We start from the raw sequence: 23,846 nt of genomic DNA, 5'->3' as shown, positions 1-23,846 counted from the left end.
GAGCCAGACTTCAAACACACGCTGCACATCCACTGATCTCAACAGGTTCTGGATGTGGTGAGGTCAGGTCGAGGTCGGTTTCATGTCTGACTGTGTTCACGGTCGAACTGTGATGAGGTCAGTTGAGGTTTAGTGTTCATGCAGACTGACCTGCTGGGCCCGGCCCTCTTGATCCCTCCTGCGGTTGTGTGGACCGGTTGCGGTTCTGGTGCCTACGTTTTCCATTAGCAGAGCGGGTTGAGCGGATGTGCACTTCACTGACTTTAAAGAATGCCACCATGAACGGCTGCTTCTCCAGTGCACCGTCTCGCCCGACGAGGCCGGCCTCCTTACAGCTGATGCTCCGTCCTGCTCCAGAAAGCACAAAGTAGGATTTCCTCAGTTTGTTTACTGTTCTAGGATTTTTGTAAAAAAAAAAAAAAAAAAAAAAAAAAAAACCTAACTTCCTTAAATGATTATTTTCATTCATTTATGACATTCAGAGCGAGGAGATTCCCGTACCGCTGCTGGTTTCCACGCTGATCTGTAGACCCAAGTTGTGCCGCGGGCTCATCACCCACAGGTTGCTGGTAGCAGTGATGTCAAACTCCAGCCAGCCCTCGTCTGGAGCCCACAGGCGGCGGGACTCCAGCAGGAACAGGTCTGCCTCTCTGTTTCAACATGGCAGGCGAAACAACAAAACAAAAGAAAACAAAGGTCAACTTTTTGATACAAAAAGACACAAATGTGCTGAAACCTGCAGCTACATTATAAAAAGAAAGAATTATGATTGCTGATATAGAATCTAAAGCAGAGGTCTCTACCATCCTGCAGGTTTCAGTGTTTCCCTGCTGCAACACACCCAACGCATTAACAGGCAGGTGCAGAAGATGACTACGAGTAGTTGGAGAACTTTTCATTTGAATCAAGTGGGTTGTACCAGGGAAACACTAAAACCTGCAGGATGGTGGCTCACGAGGACTGGAGTTGGAGACCCCAGATTAAAAGGGTTGTGTAGCCTCTCACTCATATAAAAATGTATATTTTAGAACAAAATGACCTGATTCTTAAAAGTTTTTAAAATGAGGTAAACATAACTACACAGCGTTGCTATTTATTCAACAAAAGCCGAAATGAAGAAGCAATGAATGAAAAGCTTTGCCCACCCCCACTGCATCCCCATAGCTTTTAACCCTTTGATGCATCATGTGGACACCTATTTAAAGGCTGTTTTTTAGTATATTCATAAGTCAAAACAAATATAGTGTAAAATTTCATATATATATATATATATATATATATATACATATATATATATATATATATATATATATATATATATATATATATATATATATATATATATATATATATATGAAATTTATATATATATATAATTATATAATTATAATTATATAATTATAATTATATATATATATATATATATATATATATGAAATTTTACACTATATTTGTTTTGACTTATGAATATACTAAAAAACAGCCTTTAAATAGGTGTCCACATGATGCATCAAAGGGTTAAAAGCTACGGGGATGCAGTGGGGGTGGGCAAAGCTTTTCATTCATTGCTTCTTCATTTCGGCTTTTGTTGAATAAATAGCAAGTAAATAGCAATACCAAGTTCACATAAATAATAAACAGGACAAGAAAATACTAGTCCATTTTTGTAGAATATTTCTATTCTATAAAAATGACAACACTTTATTTTATACATATTTCTACAGAATCCATCAAATAAACTAAATAAAAAGTAAAACATATTAAAGAAAGATATGTGTCTCTGTACATGTCTGTAGAAATAAATTATTGTATGTGAAAAAAAAAAGAAGGCATTATTGCCTTTTAATAATTCACGCATCAGAGGGTTAAGATGGTCTGTGGTAGCCAGGACTTGCTGATCAGATGCACTTTGTTCACTGATCATCGTCAATGTGAGTGCCTCTAACTTCGGTTTGTTGTTCTGCAGCCTTTGCTTGTTTTTTAACACAATGTCAAGAGAAAAGTTATCAGCTGTGGTTTAAGAGAAACAAATGTTGCTGCACATCAGTGTAAGAATGCTTATGAAGTTATTTCCAATCTAGATGGAATCCATACATCTACAGCAGGGTGTCCAAAGTGGGTCCTCATGGACTGCTGTCCTGCAAGTTTTTGATGTAGCTCTGTTCCAACACACCTGGTTTACATTGAATGGACCCAGCAGCCTATGAAGTTCTGTAAAATGTCATTTGAGTCAGGTGTGTTGGAGCAGGGTTGCAGAGAAAAGCTGCAGGATGGTGGCCCATTAGGGCTGCATGTCAGATTCAACAGGGTTTAGTTAGCATGTTAAATGTTAAAGTTAATGACAAGAGAATTTAAAAAAAAAAAAAGCATCAACATGTATGTTTTGTTCAGATGAGCTGCAGGAGAAAACCTCTTCTCTCTAAAAGAACACAGCTTAGGTTTGCTAAACTGCATCCGATCAAACCACAACCCTCCTGGAAAAACATCCAAACTGGTCATGAAGCGCAGCAGCATGTTTGGAGAAAAGCAAACAGCATAACAACTACCAAGCATGGCGGCGGAGGGATGATGATTTGTTATCAATCATTCATTCTTCAGACTTTAATTTTAGTATATTATATTATTCTAAATGAATTATTTCTATTTCTATTTAATCTGTTATTCTTTTAAAGTTTTTAACTGTACTTTTTAATGCTTTTTCTGCATCTTGATGTAATGCTTTCGGCATTTTCTGTAAAGCACTCTGAGCTGTCTTGTACATAAAATGTGCTGTACAGTTTAACCTGCTTTGTTCTGCATCTACAGGATCTGGACACCTTGTAGTCACTGCATGGACCACAAACTCCTCTGTATACTGACACAGTCCAATAAAAGACCATGAGTCTGAGAGCTGAAGCTTGACTGAAAGTGGTTCATGCTACATGACAAAGATCCCAAACACAGCAGCAGATCTACAACATGGCTGAAAGAGAAAAGAGTCAAGTTGCTGCAAAGATCCAATCAAAGTCCGGAAAATTACATAAAACCTTACGATAAATAGCAGATAATGTCCTAAAGTATCCATAGGATGTGAAACACAGTTGTTGTCCCCTTTTGGCTCGTCCCTCTGAAAGTCCCTCTGCAGTGCCTCAGCGAATCATCGCACGGTGAATTGATGTGAGCAGAGACATGCTATATATTTTCTATCAGTCTGTTGTAGCCAGTGCAGTGTTTTTCGGGGTCATCTGTTGGGGGGGGCAATATGACCCTGAGGGACAGGAACAGGCTGGATAAACTGATCAGGAGATGTGTTTCTGTGACGGGGAGGAGGGTGGACACTGTGGGAGAGATCCTGGAGAGAAGGATGAGGTCTCTCATGCAGGGCATCCTGAGTAACACCAGGCACCCACTACACCAATGTCTGTCTGCTCAGAAGAGCAACCACAGTGACAGGCTTCTCTCCCTACGGTGTAGAACGGAACGGTTCAGGAAGTCGTTCGTTCCTGCTGCTATAAGACTGTATAACAGCTCAGTCTGATCATGTGCACTTTTTATTACTATTGCTCGTAACTTTTAACTTTTTAACCTGTACTGAATGTGAATTTGTGTGAATGTACAGCTGCTGGACACTTGAATTTCCCCTACGGGGGATTAATAAAGTATTTATCTATCTATCTATCTATGAATTGGCACATTTTACACTGGATGCCCTTGCTGATGCAACCCTCTGCATCTATCCGGGATTGGGACCGTGTCCTCCTCAGGACTGCAGCAGCATGGGGGAGCAGGACTCGAACCGCTGACCATCAGGTCACAGGACAAGCAGCTCTCGGGCGTTAAACACTGTAACAACTTAAAAATCCGAACAAGTTTTCCAGAGATGATTTCACAAATGGAATTCGTTCATTTTCTGAACTGCTTAATCCAATTCAGGGTCGCGGGGAAGCTGGAGCCTATTCCAGCAGTCTTTGGGTGACAGGCAGGGTACACCCTGGACAGCTCGCCAGTCCATTGCAGGGCCACATAGAGACGAACAACCACTCACGCTCACACTCATTCTCATGGGCAATTTAGAGTAACCAATTAACTTAACATGCATGTCTTTGGATGGTGGGAGGAAGCGGGAGTACCCAGAGAGAACCCACGCATACACGGGGAGAACATGCAAACTCCACACAGAAAGGCCACTGACCAAGCCCCTCCCCAGCCAACCAGTAACCTTCTTGCTGTGAGGCCACAGTGCTAACCACTGTGCCACCACCATGCAGCAGTTTCCATGATGATGCAGCAGAAAATCAAACAAGTTTGGTGGAGCAGAAAAACTGAGACCGGAGACAATAACTACATTTTTTTGTGGCATATAATCATCACATAAAAAAATAATCAGATAAAAAAAAAAAAAAAAAAGGGCAACGAACCAAAAGCAGATTTCTAAATGAAATGCCAGAAAAGTCTCCCATGTGAAGCCACTGAAGACCAACCTGTGAACAGACCTGAAAAGCTTTTGATAAATGATTTTATGAGTTCTTGTTGATTTCATGTTGTTTTTTTTAAAACCATATTCAATAAATATATTTTTACCCATATTTCCATTGAAGGTAAGTAAGTCACATGATTCTGTTCACGCTTCTTTTTCTGCAGCATCCCTGCATATCTCATAAATATTTAAATAAGCCTAATTTTTCCTTATTTGTTAATATGCAGCATGTTTTTATGAAATCAGAAGATGTTGAAACTTCTTTGAAATGCGATGAAATGTGATGGTTTACTGGCAGCATCATGTCTTAGTGTGTGTTAAGCTGCATAACACATAATGTATACCCATTCTTAAAAATCTAACAAAATTTACTTTGCTATTTATTACATTTACAAAATTTTAGAAATTCAATCTCTTAAAATACTTTTTTTTAATGCAGTTCCACATCTTTTTTACCTTCACCATTCTGCTAGAATACATTGGGGGAATAAACTACCTGATGATATGAAGTTAAGCACCTTGATGCTGACAGGAAATGACAGTGTCAAACTATTGAGAGCAACATGATATTTCTCATTTTCAATTATTATTATTATTATTATTATTATTATTATTAGTAGTAGTAGTAGTAGTAGTAGTAGTAGGAGGAGGAGGAGGAGGAGGAGGAGGAATAATAATAATAAAAATAATAGAAATATTGGGTTTTTTTAAGAATCATAATCATTTTTCAATTTCCAAATTTATAATTGTTTTGATTATTTTCTCTTTATTTAATACTTTGTCCTTAGTATGTCTATAACTCTTCAACTTTTTTAATAACAGATAAATGCTCATTTATTTATTGTGTAAATCAATTGAATTAATTTTCTTATGATTTCTGCACATCTTCTTTATGTTATGTGATTTTTCACCTCTATGTTTTTTAATGTCCTTTTTAATGCTTCTGCTGCACCCTGCTACAATGCTTGTAATTATTTTTATGTAAGGCATGTTGAATTGTGTTGTGCAAGAAATGAGCTACATGATTTGTCATGTTTTCATTTAAGATGGCCTCACAATACAAAACAAAGCAAAAAAAACCCCAAAACTTATGGATGAAATGTTGGTTTTTGCTCATAAACTGTTGTGGAAGTAAAGCTGCATTCAGAACGAGCAACAATGAAAACCGACAGATGGCTGTTCTGTCATGTTTTTACATATTTATGTTCTCTACTTGTTTTTCAACAGCTATAAACTGCTGGAGTGAAGTGGATCATTGGGCTCTCAGGATAACAGAGATGACAGGTCTACTTTTTTAGGAAGCCAAAGGAAATGGAGAGACTCTTGGTTTGTGTCGGGGTAACAGTATCATCACAAAATGACAGGAAGATGGATCGCTGCACTTAACAGAAAACGCTGGGATAGACTGTACTCCACTTCACTGTAGACCTGACCTTAACGTCTTCCTCTCAAAGGGCCAAAAGGAGGAAGGAAGTTAAAATTTGGCACAAAGCTTCATGCATGTTAATATCATTTACAATATTTAGTGTGAATGAGTCAGCTTGAAAGTGACGGAATGTGTCGAACCAGTGGAAAAAGTGGGACTATTTAATGAGAAGAGAACAGAGGAGATGTAAGGAAAAGGTAGTGTTTGAGTGATAAGAGGGTCTGTCCTCCCACTGTCACATTACAGGCGTAATAACACAGCAGCGGGCTGGTCGGACTCTCCTCCAGAACAGACTTCAAAGCCTCGCAATCATCCAGGTGTTCGCAGAATGCCCCTGCAGTCATGCCTCTGCAGCCCCTCTTTATTGGTCATTAATGAGAGTGTTTGTGACAGCTTCACTCTGCCGTAGGATTGGTGTGTTTGTCACAGCCAGGCCAGCACACTGATGTTTCTGCCTAATCATCCTCACACAGCCACCTGAGAGCAAACTGTAAAACTTCTTATTGGCTGACTCTTTAAATGAGCTGGAACAATGAGGTCAAGAGTCAAAACTGCTTTTTTTTTCTCCAAACAATAAACCAACTTTAAGTCTTGTCAGGGAGTGGACCAGTCTTACAGCTGGTGTGGTTGTTTCACACATTTTCATTTTCAAAATGCTCAAAATGTAGGTGTAAAAAACTATAAAAACCAACACAAAGGTAAGAAATCTTGAGAGAAATTATGCAGTTATATAATAATTCGTAATGATAAGTTAAATTCCTAATAATGTTTCCACAATTCTAATAAACTTGAAATCCCTTAGGGCATATTCACGTCAACCTTTTTGATCCAGATCTGAGTCAGTTTGCTTGGAAAGTCCGCTTCTTTTGGGGAGCTGTGAATGTGCCAAACAAATCCTGATTCGTACCAAAGAGGTGGGCTCAGTCCAATTACAAACGCAGGTCTCAGTCCGTTTCAAGTGGACCAAATACAGGAACTGGACTACAAAGAACAGTCACTTCCTGCATTTGTTGTAGCATTGCATTGTGGGTAAACACATAACGATCATGTTAAGAGTCCTCTGCCTCATCTGTTGTTCATATTGCGGTCATTGTTGCAGTGTGTTTCTGCTGCATACTTGCATACGAAAAACCAAAAACTCGTCTCCCTGTTTAACTTGCAGTTTTCTTCTTCACGACGTTTTATTTTCTCTTTTGTTAAATACTTGTGAAGCGCCACCTTTAGTGGGAATGGGGATATATTATCGTAAAGGTTTAGCGCATTTGATCAAAGTGTAACATGAATGCCATCTCGGTCTGAATGGATACACCCCTCTACAACGGAGTTGAGTTCCCAATCGGATCGAGTCTAGTGGACTATCCTGATGTGAACGCACCCTGAATCCCATTATGTACGTGTGAGCAAATGGAGTGGAAAGCTGGAAAGAAGAAGAGACTCCGAAAGTTCAGGATGGAGGAAGATTATGGAGAGCTTCTGCGTTGATGAGAAGAGTTTGTGAATTAATGTGCTGTTAAACAGGAAGCCAGTGGAGTTGTCTGAGAACAGGACTGGTGTGTTCGGTAGCAGCGTTCTGGTTAATATTTGTTCTGAGCAGCTCATTAGCAGACTTCTCCAACAAGTTCCTTGGTTCTTCCTTGGATGTTTGCTGCCTTTTGTATCCACCAAGGATTCTGACTTCGTACAGGACAGGACAGTATGTATTTTTGCGCATTTCCACAGACAAAACCTGGTAAAAGGCCAGAATATCCAATTCAAGCAGTCCCACTTTTTTGGGGTCCTACTCTTGGAGACTGTGGAGCTTGACAAGCTGTAATCCTTTTATCGGTTGGAAGAATCGTAATTTCTCTTGCAACTAAGCAGTAAGAACAAAGCAGTAATCAAAACAAATCAAAGATACTTTATTAATCCTTGAGGGGAAATGCAAGTCCGAGGGGAAATTCAAGAAGGGTGCCCTGTTAGAATATACTGGGATTTTTTGTTGTTTAAACCCCCATTCAAAGAAGATGGAACACAATCTGCTGGATGTCCACCATTACCCTCCCAATCCATTCGCCTCCATTGTTTGTATGTTTATGTTTTAAAGAATTCTTCATGCTACACTGTAACGCAGTTCTCTATCACTGTCAGGATTGTAAATGGGTAAGGGTACAGCTGGCTACAGAAATGCAACAGAGATCAGGGTGTTTTAGAACCACCACATCCCAATTCCAAAGCTCTTGGTGGAAACAAGGCCAATCCCACACTGCTTCGATAATGTTGAGGTTCAGACTCTGGGAAGGATTCATAAGACCTGTTGCCAATGATTTTTAATCCAGTTCTTATGCCATTGGGCACGCCTGAGTCTTTTGTCCCTGTTTCCCTTCCTTTATAGGAGCTTTTTAACAGTCAGCCTTGGAGATAATTTCTGATTAAGTTTTGACCTTCAGATGGATCATCTGAAGGTCAACATGCATCTCACAGGTCTTTTTGCAAGAATTGCCATTTCACATCGTTTTCAGATCCTATTCTTCTCCTGCAAATAGTTCTTTTTAAAAAACCCTGACACTTCTTCTTTGAACCTCCACTTGTTCAGTTTTACGGACACCCTCTCCGCCATGCTGGGCTTGTCAACAGCGCTTTGAAAATCATATTTACTGTAAAAAAAAAAAAAAAAAGAAATCTGTCCATCAAACTGTGTGCTATGTTTGACATTTTTCATAGTTCTGTAGCTGCGTTTCCATTACCTCTAGAATTGCACAAAACCTGAATATAACAAAACATGGAATGGAAACAGCTACATTTAAGAAAAGCTGGAACAGAAATACAATTTTCACATTTATGTGTCCCGGCAACATCAATGAGTTAGGAGCTTTTTATATGCTTCAGCAATTTATGGGACCCAGCAATGGGTCTGTTTGCTTCGAAAGTCAGCTTTGTTTGGGGTACTTCAAAAACTAATTCTGGCTCGGCTAAGCAATAATTGCAGGTCTTGGCCCACTTGAAATGCACCAAATATAGGAAGCAGACTGCAAAAGAAAGGGAATTGTGTGTTGACCGCACAGCATTGTGGGTAAACACAACCAAAACGTCTACGCTTAGACTTCCGATAGGCGGCTCAGACCAAGACAAAAGGCTCGCTTTCAGAACGAAGAACTCTGTAAAGCTTCTGATGAACCATAGACGGCTAGGAAGTGATTCCGCTCGTACGGTGTGGTGGAAACAGATGTTGTCCTGCATCAGCCAATAGGTTTTCTTTTTTTATGTGCATCTCGTCGTCTCTCCTCCAGTAATTCTTGATGCAGCGTCGCCTCTATCAGAGAAGAAAAAATGTCTCTCCACCGTGATTCAAAAGGTCTGATTTGTTTGAGCATATCTCAAAGAGGTTTGCTCAAACACTCAACATCTTCAACATGAACTCAATGCATCTGCTCGAGTCGGGAAGCATGAAAGAAACCGAGTCTAGTAGATTCTCCTGGTGTAACTGGAAATGAACGAGTATGAAGCCAAAGTCTGAAGACAACTTTAAAGAACTTCAGAAAGTCTGGAGAAGTTTTAAGACTGTAACAAAGTCAGGATCCTCAAAATGAAAATATAAAGAAATAAATGGTGGCTCAAGACTTTTTCACAGCGCTGTGGACAGAAAAAAGCTGCAGATCGGCTCTGGTCAGCCTTCGCAGCGGCCTGCCTTTTCTCACGTCAGGCCTGCTACATTTCTGGCATTGTAATCTCACATTCCTTGCCTGCTGTTTGAGAAACCACTCTCATCAAATGATAAGTACAAAGGGTGTCAAGCTAATTAAGCGCTCTATCATTACAGCTCAGAGCCAGAACAGGAGTCAGGTTTTTACGGGAAGGGGGGGGGGGGGGGGGGCACACGGGAAAGTTAATAGGCTTCCTGCTGATTGAGCGATTACAAAGTATAGTTTTGCAAAAAAACAAAAAAGAAGCAAGGTCTTTCCAGCATGAAAAACTTAAAAAAATGTGCATGAATGCTGATTTTTTTTTTTAAGGCAAATGAGGATTGGAGTGTAAAAAAAGTAATACTGTTTTCCAACAAATCCCTGCTGCACACCACGTTTCTCCACCTGATATTGAGCAATGCAGGCTGTTATTTTCTTCAAGGTACAAAACCTGACCGATAATAATACAGAAATAAGGCATATCTGGGCCCTTTAATCTCCAAATATCTCTCAAAATAAATGGTTTAACCCCCAGGCTGGAGCACACAAACCACTCATTGTAGTGATAAAAGGAATGCAGTAAATAAGCAGCTCTTGATACCATATGAACATTTTGACACACAGGAAAATTATACTAAACCAACATATAGCTGATGGTTTTTCCAGCCCAAGGATTTAGCTTGGAACTGTTGTCTGTGTTTAAACACAAAAACACAAAAAAAGAACGATGTCACTGAAACAAGCTGATGAAAATATTAAGGATATGCCCGTTGCTTCTTTTCAGTGGGAAAGTTTTATAAAACATAAACATGATTCGGACATCTTGCTGAATTTTTTTCTAACGTTTGGCATGAATTAGGTGCGTTTGTTTTAGAGGACGGAAGGATTTAAAACTGGGGCTATTTCTGAAAGAAGTTATTTGGCTGGATTTGACATTATAAACATGAAAGTTACACACGAGCAGAGGAAACGAACATTTTTGCCGTTCTGTGTTCACACAGCACAGTTTTGTGTTGACATTGTCGAACTTGCAGCTGCAAGTCTGTTGGAAATGGATTTTATGGGCCACATTTTTAATCTGCATTTCCTTTTCAAGGTATTTCTGTAAAATCTATTTAAAGGTGGCAAGAACTTCACCGGCTAAATTAATGTTTTATTGTGGATTTGAGCCGTTTTTATGCTTGTGATGTTTCATGAAAAGCAGAAACTTGAAAAAACAACAAAAGTCAAACCTTTACTGGTTGTTTGATGATGAGTATTTAGTCTACACTGTTTATTCGTCTGATCTGAGATATTAAGCATCAATACTTCCGTGTAAATATTACCAATGTAACAATACATCGATCAACACTGATGCATTGATTCTGTGATAAATGAGCTAAACGGATTGAATCTGAAAATATCTTTCAAATATTAATACAGTAATCATTTGTAGTGGAAGTAAACCTGTCTAAGCCATCTGTACCACTTGGTTTTGGTCCATAATGCCACAAGTAAGTGTTTGATCGATCAATCAATACAACTTTAAATATATAAAACCTTTGGTTCCGTATTGTAAATCAAAGTTTTTTTTAAAGAAATATGTAAAAAATTAAAATAAAAACAGCCAAAAAGTTCAGAATCTATTAATTATTGTCTCATACACAAACAGACACACACACACACACACACACACACAAACACACTGAACCATATGATCTGAGCCTGCAGTGTGAAACTGGAGGAGGAAGCACTGACAGTCAGGATAAACTTCAGACAAATTAATGATATTTAAAAAAATCTATTAAACAAAAATGAAAATAAAAATTAAATAATAAATAAAAATATAATAAATAAAGAAAGATGAAAATAAAACATAGCAGATAAATAAAAAATGAAAACAGAGCAAAGTACAACTAAATGCACAATAAATTATTAAATAAAATCCTTTAAAAAGCTAGATTAGTTTTCTTTTATCCATTAAAATAAATTCAGCAATTAAAATGTGGAAATTAGTCTGTTTTTAACATCATTAACAGTTTCTACTGTCCTCACCTCTTCAAGAAGTGTGTTCAACAAACATGAAGCACAGCCAGAAAAAGTCCAAAACCTTGGTGGACTGCTTGCTATGTGGCAGAATTATTAACCACTGATCTTATCAATCATATTGTGATCAAACTTGTGATTTACAAATTTAACCATCTTTAAACATGACTTTATATTTAGTCAACTTGTACTCCTATAATGAAAAAGTGAGCAGTGCAGCATCTGTACTGATGTTGGGAACAGCGGGTCAGCGGTGAGCAGTGAGTCGCCTTTTCCACCTTACCTGTCAGGATGCTCCTTCACCACCTGGTAGACTTTGATCAGGAAGGTGTCGTTGCGGAACGCTTGGCTCACGCACTCCTTGTAGAGGCGAAACTCGGCTGCGGTGACGGCCTCGCCCTCTGGGATCTGCGAGAGGTTGAACTTAAACTCCTTGTGGTGACGCCGGTGCGGGGAGAGCTCCCTGTCGTACTCCACTGTGGGATGGAAATACACACAGACACACAGGGGGACGTTAAATCCCGGCGTTCATCACAGCTTGATTAGGTCTCTGCTCAAGCGTATCCGCTAATTACCAGCTAAATTATTGTCTTTAGCTTTTCGAGATCTACAAATAGGACCTGACTATATTTACAAACAGGGTTTTCATGTAAATATACAGGAGCGAATGATGAGCGGATATCCTTTTCACAGACATCGCACTGATGCCAGCCACACAAGTCTTTCAAGCATGTCAAACATGTGATTTATACATAAAGCCTAATAGGTTTTGCGGCGCCCACATTCCCAAAATAAATCCCTGTTATCATCAGTTTGCAGAAAGAAAAAAAACTCATGATTTTTTTTTCAGCAGCAACAAACTTAGAGACGTTGTGTGACCACTTCTGACGGCCAGAAATGACAAAAACCAACAAATGTCGTCCCTCCTATGCTTTTAAGAGCAATATGCACCATAATGATAATGTGCTCTCTGGGGAACTGGTTCCTGTCTCAGCTGGAGGTTTGTCTCCCACAGCAAAGGCTTTGTAGAGTTGACACACACAGAGCAAGACGGGGATGTGAATAAAGAGGGGAGTGTTGCATGTTTTTACATGCTTTTCTGCAGAAAGACCTGAAAAGCCTAAAACATGTCTGATATAAGCAAAAAAAAAAAAAAAAACATCCAAATCCGGCACACGTACCTCTAATTTGTAAAACTGCTTCGTTCATCCTACATACCAGTACGCACACACCATCATCTCCAGTCCTCTCTGTGGTTTCCCCACAGTCTGCAGAAGCAGACTGACTGGGAACCAGGACTGGATCTATTCTATCACCTCATTTTCACAGACACTGATACCAAACATCTGTCCACCATCCCTTTCATCCGCCCACTTCAGCCTCTCCAGCGCGATTAAGATTAGCTGAAGGTGAAAGAAGGACTTTTTTCTCAGGAAAAATTCCAATAAATTAAAGGCTTAAAAGTAAAAATGTTGTTCTGACAAAGCCTCAGTCAGCATTTCTGTTTTTTGATCATTTTAGCTTCACTTATGCACAAGATCCTGAGATAAATAAGCTGAGATAATGACTAATTATTACCAATGGTCAGGAGATAGCGGGTATAACAGTGAGATGGTGGATACAAGAAGTTTAAAAAGTGCTCGTTTCAGAGGGAACTTTTCATAAATCTGCCCTCCTCCTTAGTGAAAGAAGTTAATTTGGGCATTTGATGAGAATACCTTCTTGTTGCTTCCCATTGGAGGTTTATCCAGATGTCTACTTATCAAACTAGAGGTGGAACCAAAACCGCATCCATCGCTAAAATGAGGAACCATGTGACTTTTATCAGTGCAAAAAGATGGCTTGATGCTGATATGAGTTTAGGATCAAACCAGCATCTGGCATCATCTCTGTCAGGGAGGACTTTTCTTATTTTAGCACAATATTGCCAAAGCACCATAAGAACAGCACAGTTCTGTATGGAGTCGGGGTGCTGAACCGACCGGCCTGCAGTCCAGACTTGTCATAATGGATACAGCTGGAACATTACAACATGGGAAAATTGCAAACGGACGTGTTGACCAGGCTGAACATCTGAAATTGTTCGAAACTGCAGCCATGTGTGCCTTAATTTCCTCAAAGTTCAGCGTTAATAAAGCAGGTAGTGATGCATGTAAGTGTTCCAACTTGTTGCTGGGAACAAAACAAAAACTATTCACATGCAACACTTCTGGGTTTTAAAATATCAACATTCAATATGACTTCTCTGCATTACTGGCAGTGTTGGGTTTGGTGCGTCCTGTTTCGTTTTCCTTTACATTTAACAGGAGTTTGTACTTTTCTGCAGAACAAAGCTGCCTTTGACATAAAAACATGTCGCTCTGAGTGTAGTTTTGTTAGTGGAGCTGGTTAGCTTAGAAAAAGTGGGGAAGCTACTTTGTCCTGAAGCTAAAACACCTGCATAGTGACAACTTTGCATCTTTCTAATGAGGCTTTTTACATCAGTTTGCTGAATGGAGACTTGTATGACGGCCAAACTGATAGCTTTGTTGTTGTTTATTTCGAACATTAATTAGATTATAATTCAAACATGAATATAAAACGACGAGCAAATCAAGAGGTTACACATGTGACGCAAAAAAAAAAAATATATATATATATATATATATATATATACATACATATATACATACATGTACATATATAAATATACAAGGGAACAATCTTGATGTTCGAAAAGGAGCAGGAAGAAGTGTAAAACCTATAGCTGCATGATAATTAGCATTTTCAGGGCAAATTAAGTCATTTGAAGAGTTTTAACATGCATATGCAAAATGTTTATGATTTAATATTGTCTCACATGAGGACAGCTGGCAGTCTCTCTCCCGTCGAAGACACCTCTGACTCGATGACATGAAGCCACAGATTTACTTTGTTTCAATGTATTTCATTACAAATAAACTTACAGACAAAAATTAGGTGAGAAAATTTCATTTTGAACCCGAGCCAGGCCTGTTAAACCTTTCTGGTAATTTTATGAGTTGTGGACCCACCCTAAATGGACTCATGACACATTTAGCTCCCAGAGCCGCAGCAGAGGAGAAAATTGCGTTGACGTGAGAACGCTGGAACCAATCAGGCTCTCCCAGAAGTGCCAGCCCCACCTCGTACCCACACCCAGGAAGGTCAAAGCTCCCCTTCCTCCACACACACATGCAAAATGTCCAACTCAAGTAACGCAGCAGAGAGCTTGAAGAGAAAATACACGCCGTTCTGCTTCTGCTGGATCTCTGCTGCAACTCAAAACAAATCAGAACCACTGAAGCATCTCAGTTTATGTGTGAGAACTCTGCCTCTCTGCACTTCAGACGCTCTCCGCTGAAGCAAAGGAAACCGCCGATTGAGAACGAGATGTTATTCACATCAGCGTCGCTGAGACTTCTATCAGATGTGACAGTGATCATTTCATCATCTTACTCCACAAGCTGCCCACACACACGTTGCAGCGACTGTGTGTGATAACAGGTCTGCTCCTGCGATGACGGGTAGATAGATCAGCAGAGCTTGTGTGTGTCTGTGTGTGGAGGCCTCAGACGGAGGTCATGGTACTCTAAATGACTTTACAACACTTGCTGCACACCCAGTGGCCTGAGTACAAACAGACTGAAACTTTATATTCCCCATTTAACAATCTAGTGGCGTTTAGGCTCGAAAACTCTGATAAACGGTGGGCTTACAAGAAGGTCAAGAGGAGTTTATATGGATCGCATATTTATTCTGTTAGCTGTGATGATTTTTAGATGAAGGAAAAGGCTCTTGCGCCTTTATCGGAAGGAAATGAAAAATGAGCCACTTTTGACAACAATTATAAGCGACTTTTGAGCAGTTAAATCAGTTCCCACGATCTCTGATTTTTAGAAATGAATCTTGAGGGTTGTTAAAAGACATCTTCTTACTGGCTGGAGCCATTTTTTTAAACAGAACCAGTGTAGTACTGGTCACCCTGATGTCTCAATCACTAAAAAACGAAACCATCACACGCTTTCACGGTGAACCAAGTGGGTGTGAGGACGTGTTACTTGTACTTTCTGTGAACTAAGTGCTGGTTAAACAAAGCAAAATGACTGATGCCATGCAAGGAATATGCAAGATGTTTGTCTAGTTTCAAAGTTTAAATGCAAGTTTTCCCACCAGAAACCTCCTACAAGGCAACGCAGATGAAATCATGGAAGAGTTTGGAAGCTTAAAACGTCATGTGAGGATGTGTGACGGCAGTCTGGACCCTTTAGAACAGATCCGTCATTGCTTCTGCTCTGATAACTACACATTACAGTGTTTACATAACATCATACGAGCTGTTTGGCTTCAACAAACCCAAGCTGGTTAGTTACAACCATATCATGAACTAGATTCTTGGTTCTTCACATGGACTCCAGAAATCTGATGATAACCTGATTTCTGGAGATTATTAAAGTGATCATGTAGACAGCTTAATATTATATCTTGATATTAATCTTATAATCTTAAATCTCATGTCTTTTGTATGTAATTTACTGTGTATACTGTTCTGGTTCAGTGCAAAAGTCCAACTAGGGACGGGTATTGAAAATTAGTCTTGGCTAAAATGCTGTGGTATGTGACATCATCCATGAAGCACAGTTGTCCATATCAAATAAATAAATCAATAAATAAATAAATAAATAAATTTTTAAAATCCTTTATCGGATAACGGCGGTTATCTGATTATGAGGAACCAGATTGAACCTTTGATCTAATCAAACACCTGCAGCTCATTCAGAACTCTGCTGCTCGAGTCATCACTTGGACCGGATCAGTCCAGTTCTGAGGTCTTCACTCTGGCTGCCTGTCCGCCAGAGGACAGACTTTAGTTTCTGTTGCTGGTCTATGAAGCTCTGAATGGTTTAGGACCTAAATACATGAGGTGACCTCTTGACCCAGTATGAACCTACCAGGCCCTTTAGCTCATCTGGATCTGGTCTTTTCTCAACTCCTGGAGTCAGAACCAGACAGGAAGAAGCTGCTTTCAGCTTCTATGCTCCACATGTCTGGAACAAACTCCCAGAAAGCCTCAGATCAGCTGAAACACTCAGTTTATTTCCAACCAGTTGAAAGACCTTCCTGTCAGCAGCATTTCTCTAGTTTTTATTTACAAGTCAAATTCTGCACCGTTTGGTTTAAGTTTGATTTGTTTTAACTAATCATGTTTTCAGTAGATTTTAATCTAATATTCTTTCATTTTGATTTCTCTCATTTTCATTTTAAATTCTTATTTTCCAATGTTTTAATCTTTCAGTAAAGAACTTTTAATCACTCTGTTGTTAAATCGTGCAAAACAAATAAACTTGTCTTCATGTCTCCCCGACTGGCTGATGTCTTCATGCATCAGCCTGTTCATGTGACCATTAAAATCTGACGTCGGGAAATGATCAGATAATTGTAATAACCTGACCTGACGTGTCTACATGCACATCTGAAACTGATAAATCTGTGTCAACATTCAGCAGACCGTTATCAAATTTATTTCTGCGTACGTACATGTGCTGTGAGGGCTGATATGAAGTAATAAGCTGCTAAATAGTTTATAGGTGAATATTTACTTACATTATACGCCACATTATTTTGTTTAGTGCTTTTGCTTGAACACACTGAAAAGACAGGCGCAAAGTCTCTTTTTGTACATGTACACGCGTAGAAAGAATAAATGAATCTGATACATGGGTCTACATGCATAAAGATTTGGGATTAATGGGGAGAAATCAATGTGTTAATCCAGTCTCTCATAATCCACTAATGACAGTTATTTGAAAAAGTATCTGAGATTTTGGTGTTTCCATGACCGCTTGATTTATCTGATAACCTCAGAAATCATATTTTTAGTGTGGATGTAAACAGGCTCGTGGATTTTGTCCCAATAATCTGACGTTTTAATGCATATAAACATCTGCACATGTGCAGAAAACTATGTTTCTTCTTTAAAAGGACAGAGGTAGCATAAAAAACAACATTAAAGCTGGAGTATAAACAACGGGCAGGATTCAGATATTGTACCTTTTGTAGGCTTATTAGCTACCAAATTAGCAGTTTATGCTCCAACTATGTTCAACAGAAACAAGATAACAACGTACGTAGCCATATTGCATACCTTTGACTAAGTAATCACCGCATACTTCATGATATTTTTGATCCCAAGCGACTTTTCTCATCAACTTTACGCACAATCCTTGGCTCGCTTTCCCTTTTTCGCGACTTCCCGGGAACCCTGAAGCAACTTTAATCAATTTCATGATTGGAGCATTTTAAAACAATATGAACATAACATGTTTTTCCTAAATCAAACACACATTCGTGTCATGTGGGCTGGTCTTTAATAAGCCAGGTTTACCACTACGTCACGCAACACACGACTAAACCTCAGACAATCAGATAAATAAAAAGCTACAAGCAAAACCAGTCTGTGAATTACAGCTGACGTCTCATACAATCACGCCTAAAAACCACCCAAAAGCTGCCAGCAAAAGAAGCCAAGTGGTCCAAACATTTGTTCGGGAAGGCCTCTTAACTGGGATTATGTAGATCCTGTGAAAATCCAGCTACACAGACACAAACAGAGTTATTTATCATAACTGTGATCCTTTCAGTAAAAAGTAGCAAGTTGGCAACTTTAACTTTGCATTTCCAGACAACTTCTTCAAAATTTATAAGGGTTGTAAAAGAGGAATAAGAAAAAAAGAAGATTCCATTAGAGTGGAAAGCCGTTTTCACTGAGGTGAAAAATATGCGCATGTATTTCATTAGGCTAAAATGAATTTCACAGCACACATTTCTTTAAACATTTATTCTCATTACGCATCCAAGCAAACTCTCCAGGCGCCCCTTCGCTCACTCAACAACTCACCAGCCTGTTCATCAATCAATCATTCGGTTAATCTCAGAGAGGGGAGTCGTTCTCCGCTGCATCCAGGTGAAGACAAACAATTAAACTGATGAAATATGGAGACAGCCGCAGTCTCACATCTCACATTATGGTGTTTTGTTTTGTTTTTTTTGGGTTTTTATCACTGCAAGCCTCTTTGAATCAGCCTGGGAGCCACAGCGTTAGCCGCTAAGTAGCATTCCAGCTGCTTCTCCACCTTCTCAGCTTGAAACTCGATTGAAATCCGCTGAGGTTTTGCATCAAAAATCAAAAGGAAGTCACATAGCCCATGCAGGGAGCATAAATTCTCTGCTAATCCACCACTAAGTTTGAGACAGGAACACACAAAAGGGAGAAGTGAGTGTGATTTGGATGATCCAGGCAGGAAAGTGACTCAAAAGATGGGAGGAGAGGGATTATATTGTTAATTTGGCACAAACACTTGGTGAGTGTCCGGACACTGAAACAGCTTTCATTCTCGCCATTTTGGACACCTACGCCCAGTTTAACCATAAAACCCTGACTGATGGGGAATTTTCCTGATGATTCACCAAAATACAGTGTGTGATTTAATCTGGTATGAGAAACAAAAACGACACGAGAGACTGAAACTGAACGGAGGGCAATAAAGGAGAGGAAACAGGAGAGAAAGAAAGAGAAGAGATAAAGAACGATGAGAAGTAATGAGGCGGATGAAACGACAAAACCAGACAAAGAAAGAGAAAAATCTGTTGTCACAGTGAGGATTATAGAGGGACAAACATGGGGGAAGAGGAGGAAGAGGAGCGTCTGGTCTGCAATGAGAGGAGGAGCAGGAGCTGCTGACAGAAAGAAGGTGAGTTGGAGGATTTGCAGATTCGCTTGGACGATTTGACAGGAGCTGTTCTCTCGTTTCCACCTGCGCAACATCTGGCTCTGCTGCTGCTGTAGGTATTACTGCAACCCCCCCAACACACACACACACACACACACACACACACACACACACACACACACACACACACAAGCGCAGCCTGAAAATCTTCTGATCCTGAGTATCTTCTGCTCCCATGTGGATCCATATGGTCTCTATTGAAAGCATGAATTCAAAGAGTTATTATCTTTCATGTATCTGAGAGATAATGACGCAGTATAAAGGTTTATAAGGTGTTTTTGAGAATTTCATCTGTTCAAAAAGAGGCTTTAAAATCAAGTTCCTTCTTAAATCATTTCTTATTTGACAAGAAATGTTCATAAAACGTGTCTGAGAAACAGAAGTTTGCAGTAAACTGTGCAGAATTTCAATCTTTTAGCCTATAAATCAGCTTTAATGGGGCTCTTAGATGCAGCCCAAGATAAGATGAAATCACTGAATGATTACAAACAGACTCAAGGATTATTCTGAAGTGGGCTTGTAAAGAAATAGGTCTGTTTTTATGAACCGGAGCTGTGAGCAGAGAGGGGGTCTGACAAGGAAAGACCCTTTACAGGGACAGGAAAAAGATTTTTTTTTCTCAATTTAAACAACTTTAACATAAAAAAACCGTCATTTTTGTTTGAGAAAAAGTTACATATGTAAGACCAGGTTCCTCTTGCATAAGTTATTTACATACCAGATGATGCAGCATGTTTCTCTGCTGATTAACTGACTTTGTCAGACCTGTTGGCCGCTTTTGCAAATATTTATGACACTCCTCATTTGTGTTTTTCTCCTCTTTTACAGTTGGTACTCTGGGATTAGACCTGTGGAACTGGGAGTCACAGTTGATTTGGAAGCCATCCTATATTCCCTGATGTGGAGCAACAAGACAAAAAAAAAAAAAAACTTATGTGAAAGCGATCATCGTACTGTAAAGCTTTTGCTACAAGTCCCTTTTTAATTGTCTCATTATCAATCAATCAAAACTTTATGTGTAGAGCACTTTCACACACCAAAAAGTAACCAAAGTGCTGTATTGGTCAAATAAAATATATCAACATTAATAGCATAAAGAAAAACAGCTAAAAAGAAAATAAAAAAATTGATAAGATAAGACAGAAAAGACCGAGTGGTCACGCTCTTTAGAGTAAAAGTCAACATAAAAATTAGTTTTTGAAAAGTTTGTAAAACCACTTATAGTCCTAGCTGACCTCACAGAAAGGGGGAGACCATTCCATCTCTTTTTTTAAGAACTTCACGCAATCCCACATTAAAAAAAAGCAAAGAAGTGTAATTTTGAGGAGTCAAAAACGGGAAAGGAAAACGGTGATGGAAGAGATAAGCAACAAATCTTTCCGCCATTAAAAAGTGGGACAGAGGAAAAGACAAGGGACAATCTGAGAGCCACCACAAGATCATTAATGACCAGAAGTCCTTAAAGATGCAGTGAACAAATCTGAAGGCAGGATTCTCAAACTCTGGTCCTAGAGGGCCACTTTCCTGTAGGTTTTAGGTGTGTTCCTGCTCCAACGCATGCGAGTTAGGTGTGTAACGGTAGGTGAAAAGATAACAGGTATGTGGAACTTAAGTGTGGATGCTAAAGAAGTTCAGGATCATCCATAAAGATCCATAAAGTACAGAAGAAATCATCATAAAATCATCTTAGAGCCTTAAACAGAACAGCTGCAAACTGGATATAAATACTTTCTTATTAAATTTGCATCTTGTGTTCTTTCCCCTTACAGTCCAGCAAGTTTCTTCTAGAGATGCAAGATAAATCATGGAGGAAAGAGAACATGTGACCCAAATAACAAGAGTCATAAGGGAGCTTTTATTAAATCTGTCAGTTAATCTGATGACTAATTAAATTAATTTTTCATCCTCCTACAGTTAAAGACATGTAAAACACTCATGCAGCCGTGTTTTACAGACAGATGGCTTTACATTCCTAACATTCACCTGATAAGCAGCCTTTGAAGTGGGTTTAAATGTGCAACATACAATAAATAGTTCAAAAACTTTGTTTTTAATCAGTTCTCTAAACAACTTTCCCCTTCTATGCATGAACATTGTGCTAAAGGAGAGTGTGAAAGAAAGACACTGGAACCAAAGCAAACAGTAAAATAAAGTGAGAATAAATTTTAACAAACACACACTTCAACAACCAAAAACCTGTCAACGTTGTTGAAAAGTTTTGCGGATGGTTTAACCGATAAAAAATGCTTCGGATGTCCAAGGCATGAGAAGAATCCATCTGTGTTTATGTAATTACAGCCCATAATCTGTCTGGTTTTTCTCTCAGGCTCGATGGTTTCTGAAGAGAGGTCACATATATCCATGCCCTCAATTTATTGTTAATTTCTCTAAAGTCCCCATCTAATTAATGGTTTGGCCCGACAGACTTTCTCTGGAAATTTCTGCAAGCCGACACAGTTCCAAACTGGTTTTTGCTGCAATTCCAATCAAAGAAAAAACATCTCATTAAGTGGAAAACTTTACGGTGTAAACACGAGTCTTTCTAAAGAAGCCAAAGCCATATTTTTTTTTTTTTTTTTTTTGTTTTGAACTCTTCAACCTCTGGCATTGATGCAGTTTGGAAAAGTAAAAACCCTAAGACAGCTCTTGATCTTTGCGTGCACACTGCCGTGATGCCACCAGGAGCTGCTTCTACCTTCTGCTGAGGAGCTCTTTGTAGTCAGTCAGCAGTGCAGCTCCTGGGGCTGAGGTATGGATGAAGGGGCTGGACGTCTGCTGGGAGTCATCATCAACTGTTAGCAAGGGGTTTGTGTGTGTGTATATATATATATATATATATATATATATATATATATATATATATATATATATATATATATATATATATATATATATATATATATATATGTGTGTGTGTGAGTTCATCTTTGGAGAATTATCCTGTCTCTGATCTTCTCCCTTGACCCTGGATCAAAGCTGACACACTGAGCACCACAGGACCAACAGAGGGCCACAGGCAAGAGTGAGAGTTTATGTCCAACGCAGGTATGGAAACATCTAACAAAAACAGCTCCCATGCATGCACAGGTCTGTATTAAAACATCGCAGTTGCACCAAAATATCGAAGACAGAGGAAGGTCTTTCATTTAATTCCCACCACACATGCGCACAGTTGCAGATGTTGGCGGTATGAGAATTCCGAGCCAGGCTGCAGCATCCGTCCATAGAGAGGATATGAGGCAGTGAGACTAGCCCATTTGCAGACTGTCAAGCTCCATTAGCAAACGGAGAACAGCAGCCAACAGCTCTACGCCGTGTGTCCAGCAGGAGTTTGCAGAGTGATTTTAGCTCATTAGAGTTTACTGATGACTGTTGTGTGTTCCTGACAGGCAGAAGAGATATGTTTAATGCTCAGCGGGTCAGGCACACGTTAAGGTAACAGACTTTAATATTCTTTATCTGTCTTGTGGATAAATGCATGTTTTTATCTCAGTTTAAATTGGACTGATTCGATATTTACACTTATATTGTGACTGAGCTTTTTGAAGTCATTGCAGCAGGTAAGTCGATGCAAGATGTGTGTGTGTGTGTGTGTGTGTGTGTGTGTGTGTGTGTGTGTGTGTGTGTGTGTGTGTGTGTGTGTGTGTGAATTAACCCTTGGATCATCTATTTTTTTAAGCAAATCCAGCTGTCATGCAGACAATTGGTCTCTTTGCAGCTCCGGTTTTACTCGCCTGGTTGGTTGTTGCTCTCGACTCGTGTCGATCATGATATTGTAAGTTGGAAACATAGATGGGGGTTTGGGGAATTTTCGTCAAATTTCAACCACAATTCGACTCATTTCCTGTCAAGAAAAAGTTTCCTCGCCATGCACTCCATCATGTTCACTGTATGTTTTCTTTCCCAGGTTTTCAACATTATATTCTCTCACACAGGACACTGTCCAAGGAGGTCCAGAGTTAGTGTTTCCTGATCACGCCTTCAACACGAAAAGTCGTTTTAAAATCATGTGGTGTGAACTTAGCTTAAGGCAGGGATGTCCAGTTCCAGTTCTTAAGGACCTCTGCCGTCCTGCAGCTTTTAGATGTTTCCTGCTTCAACATACCTGACTCAGTGATGGGTCATTAACGTGCTCGGGCAGAATTTGACAACAAGCTGTGGAGGATATCCATTTAATTTGGATCATGTGTGTTACAGCATGGAAACAGATGAAACAAGCAGGCCCTTAAGTGCAACACTGGACATCCTTCGCTTGAAGCAACAGTAAATAAGCTCCTAACCTTAAAACTCTGCTTTTAACTTGTTTTGATGGCACACTAATATTTATTATGCACATTCCTGGACCGTTTCCCTCCAGCATCCCGACATTAGTCAGAGCATCATGTGACAGATGCAGTTCGCTTACATCACCATGTCACACCCCAGCAACTGGATAGCAAGACGCTGACAGTTTTGGACATGCACCATTAGCTGATTTAACAAAAAACACACAC

General features: G+C 39.4%; 1 protein-coding gene across 1 annotated transcript in view; it reads right to left on the bottom strand.

Annotated features, from left to right (window-relative positions):
- Positions 1-23,846, bottom strand: part of bmp6 (bone morphogenetic protein 6) — a 61,655-nt gene that overhangs the window by 16,365 nt on the left and 21,444 nt on the right. The window contains exons 2-4 of the mRNA XM_079259846.1: positions 11,850-12,042; positions 502-650; positions 151-348 (exon numbers count right to left, since the gene is read on the bottom strand). Of these exons, the coding sequence (XP_079115972.1) occupies positions 151-348; positions 502-650; positions 11,850-12,042 (540 nt within the window). The remainder of the gene's footprint in view (positions 1-150; positions 349-501; positions 651-11,849; positions 12,043-23,846) is intronic.

The sequence above is a fragment of the Telmatherina bonti genome, assembly GCF_933228915.1.
Source record: "Telmatherina bonti genome assembly, chromosome: 20".
Lineage (NCBI taxonomy): Eukaryota > Metazoa > Chordata > Actinopteri > Atheriniformes > Telmatherinidae > Telmatherina > Telmatherina bonti.
Note: the sequence above shows the minus strand (reverse complement) of the source record. Positions and strands in the feature narration are given on the sequence as shown.